The sequence below is a fragment of the Anopheles coustani genome, chromosome 3 (assembly GCF_943734705.1).
Source record: "Anopheles coustani chromosome 3, idAnoCousDA_361_x.2, whole genome shotgun sequence".
Classification (NCBI taxonomy): Eukaryota; Metazoa; Arthropoda; class Insecta; order Diptera; family Culicidae; genus Anopheles; species Anopheles coustani.
The window spans coordinates 19,409,095-19,425,926 of NC_071288.1; the positions used below are offsets into that span (position 1 = coordinate 19,409,095).

The 16,832-nt window shown below is 45.4% G+C and overlaps 2 protein-coding genes across 2 annotated transcripts in view; one reads left to right on the forward strand and one right to left on the reverse strand.

Annotated features, from left to right (window-relative positions):
- The window catches only part of LOC131259387 (uncharacterized), a 94,454-nt gene that overhangs the window by 37,153 nt on the left and 40,469 nt on the right, over positions 1–16,832 (reverse strand). Inside the window, exon 3 of the mRNA XM_058260867.1 lies at positions 5,617–6,658. Coding sequence (XP_058116850.1) covers positions 5,617–5,729 — 113 coding nt within the window. The 5' untranslated portion in view covers positions 5,730–6,658. The remainder of the gene's footprint in view (positions 1–5,616; positions 6,659–16,832) is intronic.
- Positions 12,224–12,686, forward strand: LOC131272383 (uncharacterized). Its single transcript, XM_058274105.1, has 2 exons — positions 12,224–12,439; positions 12,507–12,686. Exons 1-2 carry the CDS (start codon positions 12,224–12,226, stop codon positions 12,684–12,686), a joined length of 396 nt encoding a protein of 131 aa, XP_058130088.1.

Consider the following 16,832-nt stretch of genomic DNA (forward strand, 5'->3'; position numbering starts at 1 on the left):
ATGGTCTTGCAAGTGGAGGCGTGTTGCGAGAAACCAACACCAGGCAGGACACGTTTCGGTCCGCTATCCTCGTTTTTTCTTGTGCTCTCTTGTTCGGAAGGGCAATACGAGGCTTTGAAGTTTTGTGTAGTAATACTTCGCGGCTTAGAAGCTGCCTTGGTGTAGGTCCTTTCAAAGTGTTCTGGAGGGAAACACTTTCCTCCCCAATTTTTGACGCCATAATTAATTGAAGCCGACGAATGTGTGCTTTGTGGAACATTTTCGGCTTCCTGTTTGTTATAGCTTATGCTTTGGAAACTTGAACTTCAACGTGTCTCAGGTCAAGCGCTTCTGTCATCCCAATACCAATATTAATTACCTCCTCCGCTGGACGAAACAACCTAAATACAATTCCCACCCAAAGTGCTACGATAAAAATTTGCACAGCTCATTGAAGTCCCATGATACGCCATAAAGACGTTACCACCACCACCCGACGTCGAATCACACGGCTGAAAGCAAGCGAAGCATTGAGAATCGCAGAAAAAGCAAAATCGAAATGAAACTTCTCCTACGGGAAGAGGACGGCTGAGGTGCTGAACGTTGCGGTTCAAATCTGGTGGGTGATGAAGCATAAACATGGTTTAATGCGCAATTTGCGTTAAGGGAGAGCTCACGAAGAGACACGAAGATAATTGAATTGTCGTATTTTCATGTCGTTTAGATGCTTTACGGCGTGTTTATTGGATTATTGGAACAAGCTTAGACATTTTCGCAAAATTTGTAAAATATCTTCTGATTATTCTGTTAATCGTCGAACCGCCGTCTACAGTGGAATAAATAATTTGATAGGTCTTTAAAAAGGAAAAATAAAACAGAATTTGAATACTGTTTATTAAATTCTTAAATAATTTGCGTAGTTTCTCGTGGAAAGTAATTTAACAAACAAGATGGATCTTTTTATTTTACTTGTAACGAATTATCTAGAAGAGGATATTTGAAGCTATATTTATGTAAATGTATATTTGATAGCCCTCTAAAGTCAGTTGGCTGACGAGTTTCTGTTTTTTAAACCCTTTCTGTTAACCAATAATTATTCTAATCAATTTAACTTTTAACTAAACTTGATGTCTCATCATTCATCGTGAATGCTTCATTTAATGGAAATGTTCCTTTCATAAAAGAGTTTCAAACGTAGCGTGTGCTATGCTGAAACCCTTGCTAATGTTTCAATTTGGAAACATTAATTGAAGCATAACCCTTTTCACCGTGAGCTGTGATGGATTTTAATCGAGAATTAACTTCTCCCGAATGTTTGCTTCCTAATATTTGTACATGAAGTTCGTGGACGGCGAGTCCTGGGGATGTATCCATAGCAAAGTTTCCCCTTCAAAAAGTTGATTCAAAATCATTTATTTAATATGAGAAACATGTTTCAGCCAAAGGGCTGAACGAAATAAATTAATTCTTTAGAAAAACTTTCCAACAGGTTTCTTCTTCTTTTATTGCACATGGTTCTCGATGAATTAGCAACGAGCCGTTCGGTGGAAATTCTTGATTTTTATAAACTCAAATCCCTTTTACCAACGGCACGGTTTAGCAGGAAACAGGATGTCTGTGTGGTTGGAAGCCGGCAGCAAACGTCGTAGGAAAAGTTATTACCCCTGCATGTGTGCTTGCGTGCAATTAACAGAATAAGTGCCAAGTACGGCCGGAAGCATCTGGTTGTGGTATTAGGTCTCATGGCGACGGACAGCAGTCGAGTGGCAATCCAGCCAACTCACATCAAAACACAACTTTTCCTCCTACAAACAGTGCCTTCGGCGGGGATTTTGGAACGTCTGAAACGTTGTCCTCATAGCTAGCATTTCTAGGAAACGTATCGTTTACCAAGCGGCTGATAACCGTGCGTATTAGCTTGCCCCGTGGCAGTGCGCATTCCTTCGCAAATCCTTTGCGGCTTCAACAGACGTTGATCTGCCAGAGGAGGTGTTTAGTTTTCTTCGAGGTTGAAGAAGCCAACCGAAAAGGACGCACATGCTCAACTGTTTCGCAACGCGACCAATCAAAAGAAACCCGGGAAGAAGGGATCTAAAGGACACACACACATACACACACCCACGATCTATTAGCGAAGCGACTGACGAAGGCCACCGGCTCGGTCACCTTAACCGCCAGAAGGGCGATAAATTCACGTACGGTAGCTAAATTGGATGACACTTGAGCGATAGAGCAAACAAAAACAGTTTACCATTTCCTCGCCCCTAGCAAACCCCGTTCCCTTCTCCCCCCTCGTAGGCGCACGATTACCTGGGAAAACATTTTATCATGTCCAAGTCAACCGGGAGACATCAAGACGGGAACCTCGACGCACGTCTTCCCATCGTTCACGGCTGAAACCATCTAACGATGGACTTGTGTTCGTGCGTGCCCGAAAATACCCTGGCCGCAGGTGATGCCTCTTCGTCCTTGCCATCCTCCAACCCCCTCCCTCCCCTTTCCTCCAGCTATCTTCAGCGTTATCCGAAGAACCGCTGGACGGGATGCCCGGAAAGCGAGCCGGAAAGGACTGGCAAATCTAATTTGGCGTAAAGATAGAACAGCCAGTCCTGGCGTTACGAAGGCATCCGGCAGAACGATGAGGGGCGAGTTAAGAAAATCGAAAGGACACGCTAAGTATACACACCACTCCGGTTGGCTGTGTATAGGTTACATGCTTTTCGCCGGTCCCGGGTGATGTATGCATACATACATTCAGACCCAAGGAGGCCTGAAATCGTCGTGGTCGCCGCGGAGAAGCGCGGAGAACGGCGCAGTTTATGCTCACTCTGGTCGCTTCTTCGTCGGTAGTTATTTTTAGTCGACTGAACATGCTTTAGCACTCGCCGCCATTTTCCTCCGCATCCACCCGGCTCACCAAACCCGGGGAAAAACGCGCCAGGAAGAGGGACATTTATTGGGCTTAAAGTGAATTTTTATGCCACCCGTTTTATTGACTACGTGCAGAAAGGGGAGGGGGCCCGACGATAATAGGATTCGGTGTGGGATTTGCAAAAGTGAGTGCGAAAGAGAGTGTTTGATTGTGTGCCCTGTGTTTTCTTCCCTCCCACCCCCAAACGGTGGCTTTGGTTTTTCGGGGCAGGTTTTATTGCAGGTTAATTTTGATCGTTACCGTGTTCGTACTGGGGGTGTGAAGGGAGGTGAAAAAGGGGGCGGGTGCTGAGTTCGAACATCTTCGCTGAAATGGCGGATCCCGTGGCTCACGTTCACGGTCGTACAATTATCGTGCGACGCTCCGAACGACAGCTTGATGGGCATTTTGGGGTGATAGACTTTCACGAACTGGCATTAAGTAAATTACCTTTCCGAGGTGTTTTTCATTTGTGTGTCGGGTTCCGTGGAAGGTGAAACTGCGTACGACACGGTGCGAAACAATGGCCCGAAGCGAAATCCCTTCGCAGATTCTACCTCTCCCGTCTAGCGACCTTGATCCGGTGGCAACGTTTCGAAACCGAATCGATAAAAGCAAGCATCGGAATCATTTTGTCACGAGCGTTGAGCTCGAGTGAATTCCCGCTGACATCGAATGGAATGTCAAATAAATCGCCCTAAGGACCGCTTCACCTCATCGATCGATCCTGCGAACCCATTCGATGGCCGTTACATCCTGCCCAATCTTTGATGAAGCGCGCCTCTGGAACGAGGTCACGTTGTAGGTGGCATGAGGGGGGGGGGGGGGGGGGGGGAGGCAAAACAGAAAGAGAAAAAGACGAAATCGATTCCTCGCCTCCTTTTTCTTGGAGATTCGATCTCGACGAGGTGCTTCTGGGGCGGAAACGTCCACCGGATGTCGATTTCGACCGTTCCGTCCGCTCCGCGTCTAATCGGTTATTCGATCTATCGGGGGCGTCTGACGAAGCGGCCCGTGTGTGAAAGAATGTAGCTTTTTGTGCCGTCGCTGGGTTGGGGCGTCGTCGGGAACGACCATGGGATTCGTAATGATTAACGGGTCGGGTTGCTTCGTTTTTGTTTTTGCCATGCCGTGCTTTAACTCAATAAATGTGTATATGCTTGTTTACGGCTGTTTGTTCATCTGCCGTTCAAGGTGATTTGTGATTGGAGTTTGGTAATAAACATGGGTCATAAAAAGTAATATCAATATTCTTTAAGCTTCACCGAGATACCTCACAAATACATTCTTTCGTGGATGTGGAATTAGGTTAAGGATTTTTTCTTTTTTTGCTTGATTTCATTTTTATTTTTTTTTTAAATCTTGAAATGGATTTTATCAAAACTACGCCAAACCAATCCAAACCGTAAGGGATTTCTTCGTAGCACGAGTTTCTACCAATTCTAAATGTTATCGAAAAAGATTGAAAGATTTCCGAACCGCACGATTTGATTTCTTTCCTCCAAACTCAAAACCTCTCAACACCAAAGCCAAACGAATTTTCCCGGTTCCCGGAAAAGCTCTCTCCCTAAGTGAAACGTACTGTTTGTCTTCGGCAAAGCATGCAGATCCATCGCGCACCATTGTCTTGCGTACTGTACGGGTGAAGTGGCCACTCCAAGGGCAAACTCCGTTATTGCATTTGGGGTTTTCGGTTCGGTTTGTTTATCCCTTTTTGTTTTCGATGGAGCGTATATGCGCACAAATCCCATTTCAAGTGCAACCCTCCGGTCCGCTGGAGCTCCTCCTGGGTAACTGTCAACTTTTATTCCATGTGCCATGTTGATGTCACTGCACGATAAAAGAATTGTTTATCCTCCGCCAAAAGGGAAGTTTGGAACGCGCTCCCGGTCGAGAGGGTTTAGTCTACGTACAACCGGAGCAAATTGGAACGGGGAGTTGTCAATGCGTTCGGCAAAGATGCCACGAACATAAGCGTACGGATGGATGGATTTTAAGGGAAGTTTTCGTTAACCTTTTTCCGGTTAGTACTTGCAACGTGGTAACGTAAAGGACAAACTCAAACCAATCCTTTCTAGTTAATTTTAATTAATTTTAAACAAAACTAACATTTGTTCTAGCCACGAATAGAAGGATCCGGCAGGTTTGATCATAAACCCCAGGGACCAGTGTTAAGAGCTCAAACATAGAGGAATTAATTGTAAATCGTGTTTCGACTACAAGCTACGATCATTACGACTGAAAAGGAGCTGGGTATGGTGTAGCAATTTATGCTTTTCTGGACACCTTGTTAGACAAGCTACGGAAAAGAAACGTTTGATTATAATAAAGACAAGGGACAGTCTACTGTAACCATATATTCCATGAATAAAAGAAAACCAAAAAAACGGGGCCACACTCACACGATCACGCATTATAACGAAAAGGGAAATCTGTGCTTATCAAAACGAGTTTCGGTAAGTGCCGGGGTAAAAGCACACAGGAAATTCAACGGGAAATGCGGCGCGGTTAGGTGGGAGTGAAACAAGAACCGAAACAAAAAAACGGGCACATCTCAAGTACGCAAAAAAAATGTGCTGAATATTATTTGCAGTGCCTCGTGTGTATGTTGTTCTTCTCTTTTGCTGTTTGTTGTGTCGCGCATACGAACAAACAATGGTGGCGCATCGCGATCCCGGGTGCGGGATGTGAGGTTCCTCGCGATGACGGATCCCTCGCACACTTACTGAAAACAGTGCCGACGAGGTCGGAGCCGAGCAGGAAGCGGCCGCCGTACTTCCGTAGTTGAACTGTGTCTGATAGCTACTGCTGGAGAGGATCTTCTTGTGTGCTGATGCATGGGCTCGATAGGCACTGACACTGAGTTTCATTGTGTATGACACGGGCCAGGACGCGGGCCGGAAACTAGAAGCACGTACACTTAGCACGCATATGCGCTCTCATAAACACACACACACTTACACACTCATAGACACTCCACCTCCCCGACTTTGGGTGGCCTTTGCGGGTGGCACGCACCTTTTCCTTTCTATTTTTTTACTTTTTTTATTTGCTTCCTTCGCCGCACACACACACACACACACATTCACGGCGTGTCGGTAGGCAGGAAGGATGTGCTAAATGGCACTAAAAAAGCGCCTGGAAAAACTAGGACATTCTATTGGTCGTAAGCACTTAAAGGGTAAGCGGCTGGAAGCGGCATTGGTGCGGTATTGGTATCTGTTTGTAAAAAAGCTACACCTGAGCCTGAGCTCCCACTTTTTTCCCGTTGGTTTTTCCTTTCTTTTTCCGTCGTGTTGCACTAAGCCCACCTCTTTTGCGCTTGATTTCTGCTTTGTTCGCTCTGCAGCGTCATTCGTTTTTTTTAAATGCACACTTAACGAACCGGCGCTTTTCCGCGGGGTGAACACTTGACACGAGGCTGCACGAGCGGTCGGATTCACTGCTCACGACACCGTCACGATGTTGGCCACTGGCTAGAGGGGACCAGTGGTGGCTGGAAGTCCACGGTGGTGCACCTTCTTTGCCGGTTGCCGGAGAATACCCCGGGACAAGTGGTCGTCGTCCTCATCGCGGCAGTAATCAGCGCCAGAAGGATGAACCGCACCGACCTTGGAAGCCATGGGAGTGAGGGCCCGGTCGGTGTGTGTCCCGGGGAGCTGGTTTTTCTCACGCCCAGTTCACACGTCGCCGGCACGTCGTCGTCCGCTTTCACTCGTCAAACAGCCATTCCGCTGCACGTCGCTGATCGTTGTCGACAGAGAAATTCTGAAAGAAGTGAAGAAAAAAGGAAGTCAAAACAAACAGGCACGAGCATGAAAATGAGCAACAGCAACGGACACAAGCAAATTTCCAGCTGGCCGAATCACATGAATTGACGCGGGAAACTCTCTATCCTTTATTTTCCTTCCACGCCCTCGTTTTGTATGTGAAACAAATGAGCGTGCACCTTTCGTTTGTAATGATTAATGAAATTAATAACGCTTGGCAGCAGTTTCGGCACAAACTCCCCTCTCCCCCTTGGGTGTGGGGAGGAGGAAATTTAGCAGGGAAAACAGGGAATCTTATACACATAACAGCATAATTATCATGATTGATTGAGAAGCTTAGCAGAAATCGCTGAGCATTATCTCAGAAAGGATTAGATAATAAGCAAGGTTGTTTTCGGACTTGAGGTGGGACAAAAAAACATTAGCGACTAGAAGCCGATGGAATGAAAATGGCTTGATGGAAAAAAAAACCTCTCATCTGTAATGAAAAATAGTCCGTCACCAAAACAAAAACCCCGCACCGTTGAGGGAAATAAAGCAGTCCGCGCACACGATAAGCGTTAATAAAATAAAAAAAAACGCTTCGGAACGCTTCGCCAATAGGAAAACTAATCCACGATGGGATTACGGTGCCGTCCGCTTTCCTGAAAATATTAATGCCCGTTTTAAGAACCCATTTCCGGTCCCGCCACCACCACCACCACCGCCGTCGTTCGGTGAGATTATGAGAACCGAGCACGGCAAGGACGCGGCATAAATCAAACATAAATAATCATGGTGGCTAGGAAATCGAAGGGCAAGCAAAGGGAATGACTCCCGTGGCCTTCGATGGGTGGGAATGAAAATCTCGTCCTCCACCATCCCCACCTCTGAGAGAAAACAATCGGAAAGTGGCGGTCGGTTTCGTGCGAGAAAATAATAGAATAAAAAATTCGACCGTTAATCGATCGGTTGCGTGCGATGCTTCTTATCGGACGGTGTGCGTGTGTGTGTGTGTATGTGTGTATATGGGTCCCGTGTTTGTTAAGAAATTACGGCGAAGATTCATTGGCGATCGCTGGCGTCTCGAAGGAAGCGCCTAATGAAGGTGCCGTTTAGCCGGAGTGGCCATTTTCAGCCAGCTGGGACGGTGAACCGCGATGTTTCCGGCCTCCACCTCCTCCCGGAGGCCATTGCCACGTCTTTTATTAGCGCCATTATTGCCATTATTTGTGGCAGATGTGAAACTCCAACAAGATTGATGGTGTGTGAGCGGTTTTGACAGGGTCGGATTTGGACGGTGGGATTACAGGAATTCACTCTTTTTTTTCTTATGTATCTGCTAGCCGGCCCTCGCTCATCGAATCGAACTGATCATTAAATAGCATCGAAGATGCTTTGGATGAAGGTATCCAGAAAGAAGAACAAACCTTCGGGACAAGAGAGAGAGATGGAGCAGAACGCAAAAAAAAACCCGCCCCATCAGCGTCGAACGAACAAACCCGATTTTGATGGCTTATTTTTCATGTTGTTCACGAGCCTTCGTGTTGTTCCTACCGGTGTTTGCCATCCTGGCGACAACATTACGGCTTCCCCCGAACCTCCCTCTCCCCGCTGCGGTCTTAATGTCTTTATTATTCAATGAACGATTCGATACACAAAAACATGCTGACGATGGTGTTTATTCAAATGTGTCACCCGAAAAAGGGAGAGCTATTTTGAGCACTCTTCTTTGTTATTGTCTGCTGCATTACTCTTACTATGGTGATACGCCGGGCTGAGTACGCGGATGTTGGCGGATTTATGGGATAATCTTCGAAACCACTCGAAGTAGTTATCATCGTTGAGTTATACAACCGCTGAATAATTATACTTGATGGTTCGGACTGGGTACGTAACGAAGGACGGAGACGGATGATTAATGATCTCAAGAGTGGCAATTGTAAATTCTAAAAACATGTTGCAATAATGACCACGGAACCACGGGAAAAGTCCACAACCGATATGAAAGTTTTTCGTGGTTAAAATGAGTTTGAAATTGTTCGCTATCTTGGTGAGAGTTGTGCAGGGAATACCGACACTCGTCTACTTGGGTCAACAAGCCGAGTTGTGATTGCTAATCTCAATTAGTCTGCAATAATTTGGTAAATAAACAAAACATTCTTGTAATAAAGCCATCCAATCCAGTGCTCAGTTAGTTTCTGTTTTAAAAGAAACCATGCGAACAAGTTTAAGATCTCGAAAACTACCGTAAATGCCTCTTCTTGTACACAAAAAGGCAACAATCGATTCGTATAAAGGCACTCGGAATTGGTTTTCCCATAAATCAAATCTTTTATTAACATTCTGTCAGTGCCGGTTAAGTGCGGCGATATTGACCACAGCATTTGGCTTGCATTCACGTCGGAAGTCGCTAGTGTAACTTCCCAAACATCATTCCACCTTTTTTACCTTTTTTTTCTCTTCCGCTGCCCTACAGCGTCACACACACATAACATCACGCTAGAACCGCCATCCGCTTGTTAGCTGACCACTTTTTCATTTGAACTTTCACCAAAACTCCCACCCTATCGCTGTCACTGTCTGTCACGGGCTTCTTAATCATGCCCCCACGCGGCTCCTGTTTATCGAATCCGTGCGGTGACTCGCCGAATATCCGCCAGAAAATAACAAACAACCGCCGCCCCAACCCTAGCCCCCCACTTTCTCCCTTTTTCCCACACCCCCTCGTCAGCGGAGTGTAACGCAACGGTCCGATGCCATTCGAACAAGTTTTGCGTTATCGGTGCGTTGACGCCGTATGTTGGTATGTATTTTTTATCATCCCATTTCCGGGCCCCCCTGCCCTTCTTCCAACCCGTCACGAAAGTAGTTCATACGTCGGCCGCCAATGTTCCACCAGATGTGTGGGGGTCACTTTGATTTCTTTTGAGGCTTGGATGGTATTTCCACAAAAACTGTTAGGTTTTATTTATAACCTATCTTAAAACGAAAGCAGGAGCAATTCTGAAACTCATTGATTGCTGTTTAACTTATATTAAATTCATCATATTGTTATTGGTCGAAGTGTAAAAATAATGTCAAACTGTTATCTGAAAAGTTCTTCAACTATTTCGCCATGTTAGAAGTTTTAAAACTGAATCACTTCAAAAATATGACGTTTCAATACTCGTTGGCTATACGATTCGAAATCCTAACGCGCTCTTTGGGAGGTAAATTGTGAAAAGAAACACGATACCATGTTGAACGCCACACAAATGACCGATGTAATCAAACACGAAACTGTGGCACAAACAAACACAAACTCCCGCCCTAGGACGCCCTGGCGCTGGCTCGGACCGTCCGAAATATTCAAACACCCACACCATCGCGACCGGGTGAACCGGGTGGAAGGAAACAGGACGTGAACCATTTCCGACAAGTCAAAGCCCTCGAAAATGGTCGTTTCTTTTCGTACCGAAATTCCATTCCGTTTCGTTCCGATTCGATGGGTCGCTCAACCACCCGCACCCCCTTCCCTCTGAGGCCCCACTATGCGAGCTGTCCGTCCGTGTGTGTGTATGTTTCGTCCTTGCATCCGACCGGGCAGACGACGCTGTTCTGGCACTGATTACTGCGAGTCGATCATGCGTGTCGAATAAAAATACGGTATTACAATTCAACCCATCGATAAACCCAACCCGGGCGCTCCAATCATCCAGCGAGTTTCGCTTGTCTTGCGGTCCGGGCTGCACGTTCCGTTACCCGACTGCCTTGAGGAAATGCCTTTAACTCGAAAGGACGTTGCGGAACGAACCCACTCCGATCGGGGCCTCCGGCTTTTTTCCCTCCTCCCTTTACGAATACACGAAAGTACAACTGTCCAAGCAACTGGCCACTTTCGGTGAGTTGGAAGGAGTGTTCAGTTCCGGTATGGTCCGATTGTGAGCGAATTTATTTCTACGTGGAACGGCTGAACTATGTGTCTGGTTGGGCCATTATTACCTTTCCGCCATTACTGTTCCGGGCGGCTGCGAAGCGAATTTAGGAAGTGAAAGAAATTTAATAATGTGCAGCGCTATCTTAATACGTTCTACAACGCTGCCCGGAAGTTGGGCGAGCATTGCTCCCTCCCCATTTCGGTCCTTACGAAAAAAAAGCCCTCACAAATCTTGCCCCACTTTCCTGTTCACCTGCGATGGTGCCTCGTTTTTTTTTTGTCCACCCAGCAAATAAATAAAACGCACAATGTGGATCTAATCTTAACCCGGTCCGAGCGTGGCGGACAGTTTTTGTTTTGCCTTCCTTAGCCGCATCCTTTTCTTCGCCGCCGTCGCCGGAAGTTTCCCTTTGGAGGAGAATTAATGAACAGGCGACGCGTTGCGTCTGCACGACGACCTGCCAATTGTGGTAAGATAGCCGCATTCCGAACGGCCAGCGACGAGTGGCATATAATTGAACTTTTTTGTTGTTCCATCCTGTTTGGAAGCCACGCAAGAACGCGAACCGTCGACCCCCCCCCCCCCCCCCCCCTTTCTCCCCATCATCCACTTATCTGGAAGATTGTTGTGCTGCTCGGGACAACGAAGCAGAAAAGATCCCACTAATTGAGAAAACCTGTGAGGTGTTTAATTAAGAAACTTTTCGCTCGTTCTCATTGCTCCCTCGTTTTTTTTAAGGAAAGTTGCTGGTCTTGCGGGGAGGGATTGATGAAGGACATGATTATTTGCGAATATTTGCACCGGATTAATAGTTTTAAATCACTTCTGTGTTTTAGCACTTACACTTATACATTTATATTCATGTTCAAATTTTTTTTAAATGTATAAACAATTTTATCTGATTTGAATCATGCTCAAATTTGGCGTTAATTTAATCACTGGCTGCCAACTGAAATTAACAAAAATGCAATATCCTGTGACTTTATGTGTGAATACAACAGTATTGGTTTCGTGTTTCGGCTTGATCAGCAAAATCAAGTTGACACAAAAATTGGTAGCCGTGCGGGGAAAAAGACCCATGAATGAAAGTTCCTTAATTTTTATTACAGCGTCCACTTGGATGGCGACAGTTTGCATGCTCGGAATGCACCAGAAAGCATACAATGTGAATCCGGCTGGTTAATTACAGTGAACAGGTAAAAGTATGTTTAATCTCGTTTGTGTTGGTGAGTGGGCCTTAAATTATTGGTTGTTATGTTTTTCTTGTTTTACTTTGCCTGTAACGTGGAAATCATATACAACAGCTTTAAATATTGGGAGACGGAAAAGTTAATATTGATATTTTGTTTTTTGTTATGTTAATGTTTCTTTTAGCCGTTAAGCTTCCAACTGTCGAGAGCTTTTATTTTCTTATCGATTTTTACAACTTTTAATTGAATTGAAAAAGCTACAAATCTTTATAATTATGAATATTTGTACTTCAAAATCATAAAGCAAACGAAACTTCCATCGCTAATCGGTCCGTCCACGGCATCACAACTTTCTCCTCGAAAATAGGACAGGAAGCCTTTGGTTTTTATCTTTTTGTTTCATTTCACATCGTTCCATCCCAAACGGAGTGCGTGTAACAAGTTTGCAAGCAGTCGCTTGGAATCGATGCTACAATGTGGTCGTTTGTGGTGAAGATTGTGCTGCTCAGTGCATTCGTGGCGCAGTGCACCGCCGTTGGGCGCCTGCGGGAGGAATTCATCTGGGGACACCGTGACGATCGGACGGATCGCGTGTGCCATTCGCAATCGGTCGTGATCGAACCGACTTTGGAAGCGTTCTTTAACTTTTTTCGCCCCGTAACGAGACTGGTTTCCTTCATTCCGCCAACGGTGAGTTGTGCCGGTGTGTTGAAAGCACGCAGGTTTCGTTTTACATTTCACCTCTCTTTTACAACAGCCTGATCAAACAGTCCGATATATTCGGCCCTGGACGGATGCGCCCTGGCATCGCTTTCGGGCCGATCTGGTTCATGGAGGCGTCGGAACGAAGGCTCCAGCGACAACCGCCATTCAGCTGAGCCGTCACTGGATGCTGTTCGTGAACGTTGTTATTTACTGCTCAAAGCCTGAGACTTAGAAGTACAACTTTGTGGTGTGAATCACTTGCAATTGTTTAAGATTATTGTTTAGTATTTCAAAACATACATTAAAAATATCAAAACTATCTAAAAAATGCTAAACTATGAGAAAAATCACTTACCTAAAACTAAACAACTTTGATTGGGCACATTTTTTGACACATTTTTGATTATACTCAAAGCTGGAACTGATTTTATTTAAAGCAACATCTAATTTGGTAAATGTTTTTGTAATATTTACACCCCACGAAGAATGCGCAGTACGTCCCGAGCAATAGCGAATAATGTCTTAGACTCCAATATTTTGAAACATGTTGTAACAAAAATCTGTAACACGATTTTACTTTCTTAGAGAGAAACAACAAGAAATGCATCACTGCATATAATCAAATTACATAAGCGGGCCGAGTAATAAAATTATGAATTGATTAAAATACCCAACGTGGAGCTAGCGAACTTTCTATAAAATGTTTTGGAAATCGGAAACGCCGAAAACAAAAGATATCTAAGAATTCTGTAGCACCCAACGGTTACGTAAAAAAATGTTCCAAAAAATCGAATCGGTTTTATCCAAACTCTCCAAATTCGCCCAGTAACTGGAAACGTTCTTTACTTCTCATACCATTTTCTGTTCAACGAAATTGGCAGCAAAAACAAAGAAATAACAGTAAATCGAACAATTTGCCCATATCGCGTTACAGCAGCCCTAGGCATCCGAAAAAAGGGAATTAAAAACAATAACCGGCAAAAGAGAAGGCAATAAGTTCAGCCGGCGCATACAAACGGTCAGAACGTTCAGGCTCCAAAAAATTGTTGACGCGTATGGTGTGGGAGGAATCTCAATATAAAAAGGAAAAATTAAGCAAATATCTCTCGGAAAAGCTGATTAGTGTCACGTGGCTGACCATAGCCAGCGTCGACTCCTCCCAGCATCCTCCCTCGATCGGCCTCCGGTATTATCTGACAGTTGACCCTCGGGCTCGGAGTGACATTTATTAAACCAGTACCTTCGGGAAATTCCCGAGCCCAGCGCGGAAAGGGTTCCGATAGAATCTGATGCCAAAGGTAAATGTGCCAAATTTGAACGCCGAGAAAATTCTTAACCAACTAACCCTCCCACCCTTCCGCACAGGGCACGTGCCGGCGGGCATGATGAAAAAGGGGCAGCAGTAAACGGAGAAACGGTTTATCAAACGGTTTCCGCTTAACGTAATTGGTTTCTCGGGGGTATCATTTTCTGGGAAAAATTTCCGGAAGCAAATATCCGGCATTCTCCGTAAGAAAACGAACCTTCAGAAAGAAAGTTGGACCCTAGATTCACAGCAATGTTGTTTTAAAATGAAAAACAACATCCAAATTATAAAACGGTTCGTGTTTCTCACAAGTTTTCCACCTCATTTGCACAGCTGCCAATCAGTGTCTCTAGAATTTACATGCTCGGAACAACACAGTCACCCGACGCCCTCTACTGATGTCAGTTTGTGTTTTTTCCCCTGCCAGGAAAACAACGATAGACAAACAAATCAAACCCCAAATTTGATTGACCGAAACGTACGTTTTCCTCAAAATTAGGTCGCCAACACAACTTCTGCGCGACACCCACTTCTGCTTACAACAAACCTGACAGGAAAGCGGCCTGGGAAAACTTTACGCCCCGGCGAAGGAAGGCGGGGAGTCCATCAAATGAAGGGATGGACGGGGTATGGATTGTGACAAATGTTGCGTCCATCCTGAATTCATGGTCCCTTAACTTTACACTACCGAACACACCCATCCGGTATCCGTTTGGAAACTGTCTCGAGTTGGTTCTATAATAAAATTATCCTTTTCCGCAAGGATTGATTGAGGCACAAGAAACTCCAACCGAGGGTTTAGGAAGGCGCGTTTGCCTTGCACGTGGAGCCCCATCTTTGTGAAATTGATTTTTGAGGATCTTAGTAGGAACAAACAAACTGTCCCTTTGTAATGTAGTATTCCATTTGGGCTCGATTGGCTCCTGTAGGAACATGGATTGGGCAAGTCGGTGTTTCCGCCTTTAGCAGGAAGCAGATAAAACTTTGCTGCAGCCTTTGGAGCAAACCCGATTGTGAAAGGAAGGAAGCGTAAAAAGGAATTTTAAAGCAGCGCTGTAAAGGTTTCTTGCACCCAAATTCCCCAGAGTCCCACCGAAGATCTAGCTCTTATTGTTTTCAAAAGGTTCAGTTCCGTTGTTGCTGTACCGTTAGGAGATTCACAGGCCTTTTAGTGGGCTCGGCGTACCCAAAAGAAGACCCCGAAGTAATCGATTCTGGATGGAGAGATAAATGACGCTATTACGCATCCAAGAAGTTGTCCATTTTTTTCCTCCCTTGTTTCGGGTCACACCGTCATGGTAACTGCTCTCAACATCATGTTTTCCTCCACTCACTGGGCGGCACCGGAACCGTTTCCTTCCGCACGGCCGGTAGGGCCCATTGGATGGGCGAGGCTAAAAAATGGCGTAATAAGATGGAGAGACATCAAGTAAACTTGTAGTATAACGAGCGCACGTCAAGCTGCCAACCCCCGTGGGAACGTCCCCGGCAGTCGATGGTGGTTTATGGCACTGGCAAAAGGGAGCCATTATCAGACCATTGACGAGATTCAGTGCGAGAGTAGATTTATCGCGGGGGTCAAACTTCAAGGCGTCGCCACGCTGAGCCACGGCGTGAGTTATGATTCATCATGTTCCGATACGTTGGACGACCATATTTCACGGCGACCAAAACAAAAACCCACCAAAGTGACGCCAAAGATCTTTTTAGTATTCGCAGCACCGCCTCGGGCCATTCCGCTGCCCTAACCAACTCCATACTTTTTTACCGAGGAGTCAACGAACCGACACCGACTCCCACGCGAATCGTACGTGGCTGGCGTCTTCCCCATTCGGTGGGTAAAGTTTCAGATAACAGCGCAAACATTGCTTTGCACTTTTATGTTTGATTTCGTCTGCTTCATACCAACCCTGCGTGACCCGAACTGACGTTAAGTTTTCCCTACGCACATTGCGCCAATTTACCATCCCGAAAGACTGTCGGCTGTCGAAAGTAGGTCAAAAGGTTGTTTGAACTTTGCGCGGAAGCACGACGGTTGCCCACGCGCGGTTCTGTGATGTGTTTTCTTCCGTTTTTGGGCGGGGCGTTGGCAATTCCTGAAACATTGTTACCAGCGCGCGGGGATGGGGAGGGAAGAAGTATCTTTTTGCAATTTGAACTACGTTACAATTTCCGCTTCGAAAGCATCGGATTCCCCGGGGGTGAAAATATCAGCGTGATGTATTCTTCTTTATTACATTCGCCTGAATTAGCGCATCTTTTATCCGAATCGTGCAGTGAAAAGAACTTTTCGTTGGATGACGCTGGTTTACAGCTAAGTCACAATAAAAAAAATCAAAAGCATTGTATTAAGGCTGTTAAGAACAAAAACACTTCTGGCATGATTTTTTCGAAAGTTTGCTTTGGTTATTGGAAAAGTTGTTTTAAACTGGCCACTATTGTATTATATTTTCAATCCCCGAATAGGAAAACCGAAACCAAAGTTTTCTTGATGTGTTATCTCGTCAAATAAGATTCCCAAAGTCTTACTTACAAGACACACTGAAGCAAGTTGCACTCGGCGAGTAAAATTCCAAAATAGCTCAACCCACTTCAACTGTAAGCGTTCAAGTGAGAGTCGGTTGCCATCCTACAAGGACTTTTGTTTGCTGACGGAAACCATTAGTGGTTGTACAGTGCGGAGGAAGTGAATGAAATAGTTACTCTTGCTAATAGGAAAAATTCACTGCGGTGTAGTTCCAGCAGTCACACTGTACACGTTCTATTCTGGGAGCTTTTAAATGCAGTAATCAGCCACGAGCGCTGAGTCGCGGTTAAGACTTCCCCCTGACGTAGGCGTGTTTCTCGATAATCCCGTCGTCATCTTTGCGACACTTGGCAACAGGACCACATTCGCTGGATGTTCATATGCTTCGTCTCGCTAAGCACTCCCTCGCGGTCTGATTCGTGGCCCCTTGGTTATAAACCAACAGCATTTCAACGAGTTTGGGGTCATGCAAAGGGGACGCCATGAGCCACCATCATCATTCGACCGTGGTACTCGACATCTTTTGTTGAAACTTTTCAAAAAAT

What these genes read in the sequence shown, in the direction of transcription:
- LOC131272383 (XM_058274105.1), top strand. Translation starts at nt 12,224, where the DNA reads ATGTGGTCGTTTGTGGTGAAGATTGTGCTGCTCAGTGCATTCGTGGCG. An exon ending in TTTCCTTCATTCCGCCAACG is followed by an intron (nt 12,440 to 12,506) that starts GTGAGTTGTGCC and finishes CTTTTACAACAG; the next exon opens with CCTGATCAAACAGTCCGATA.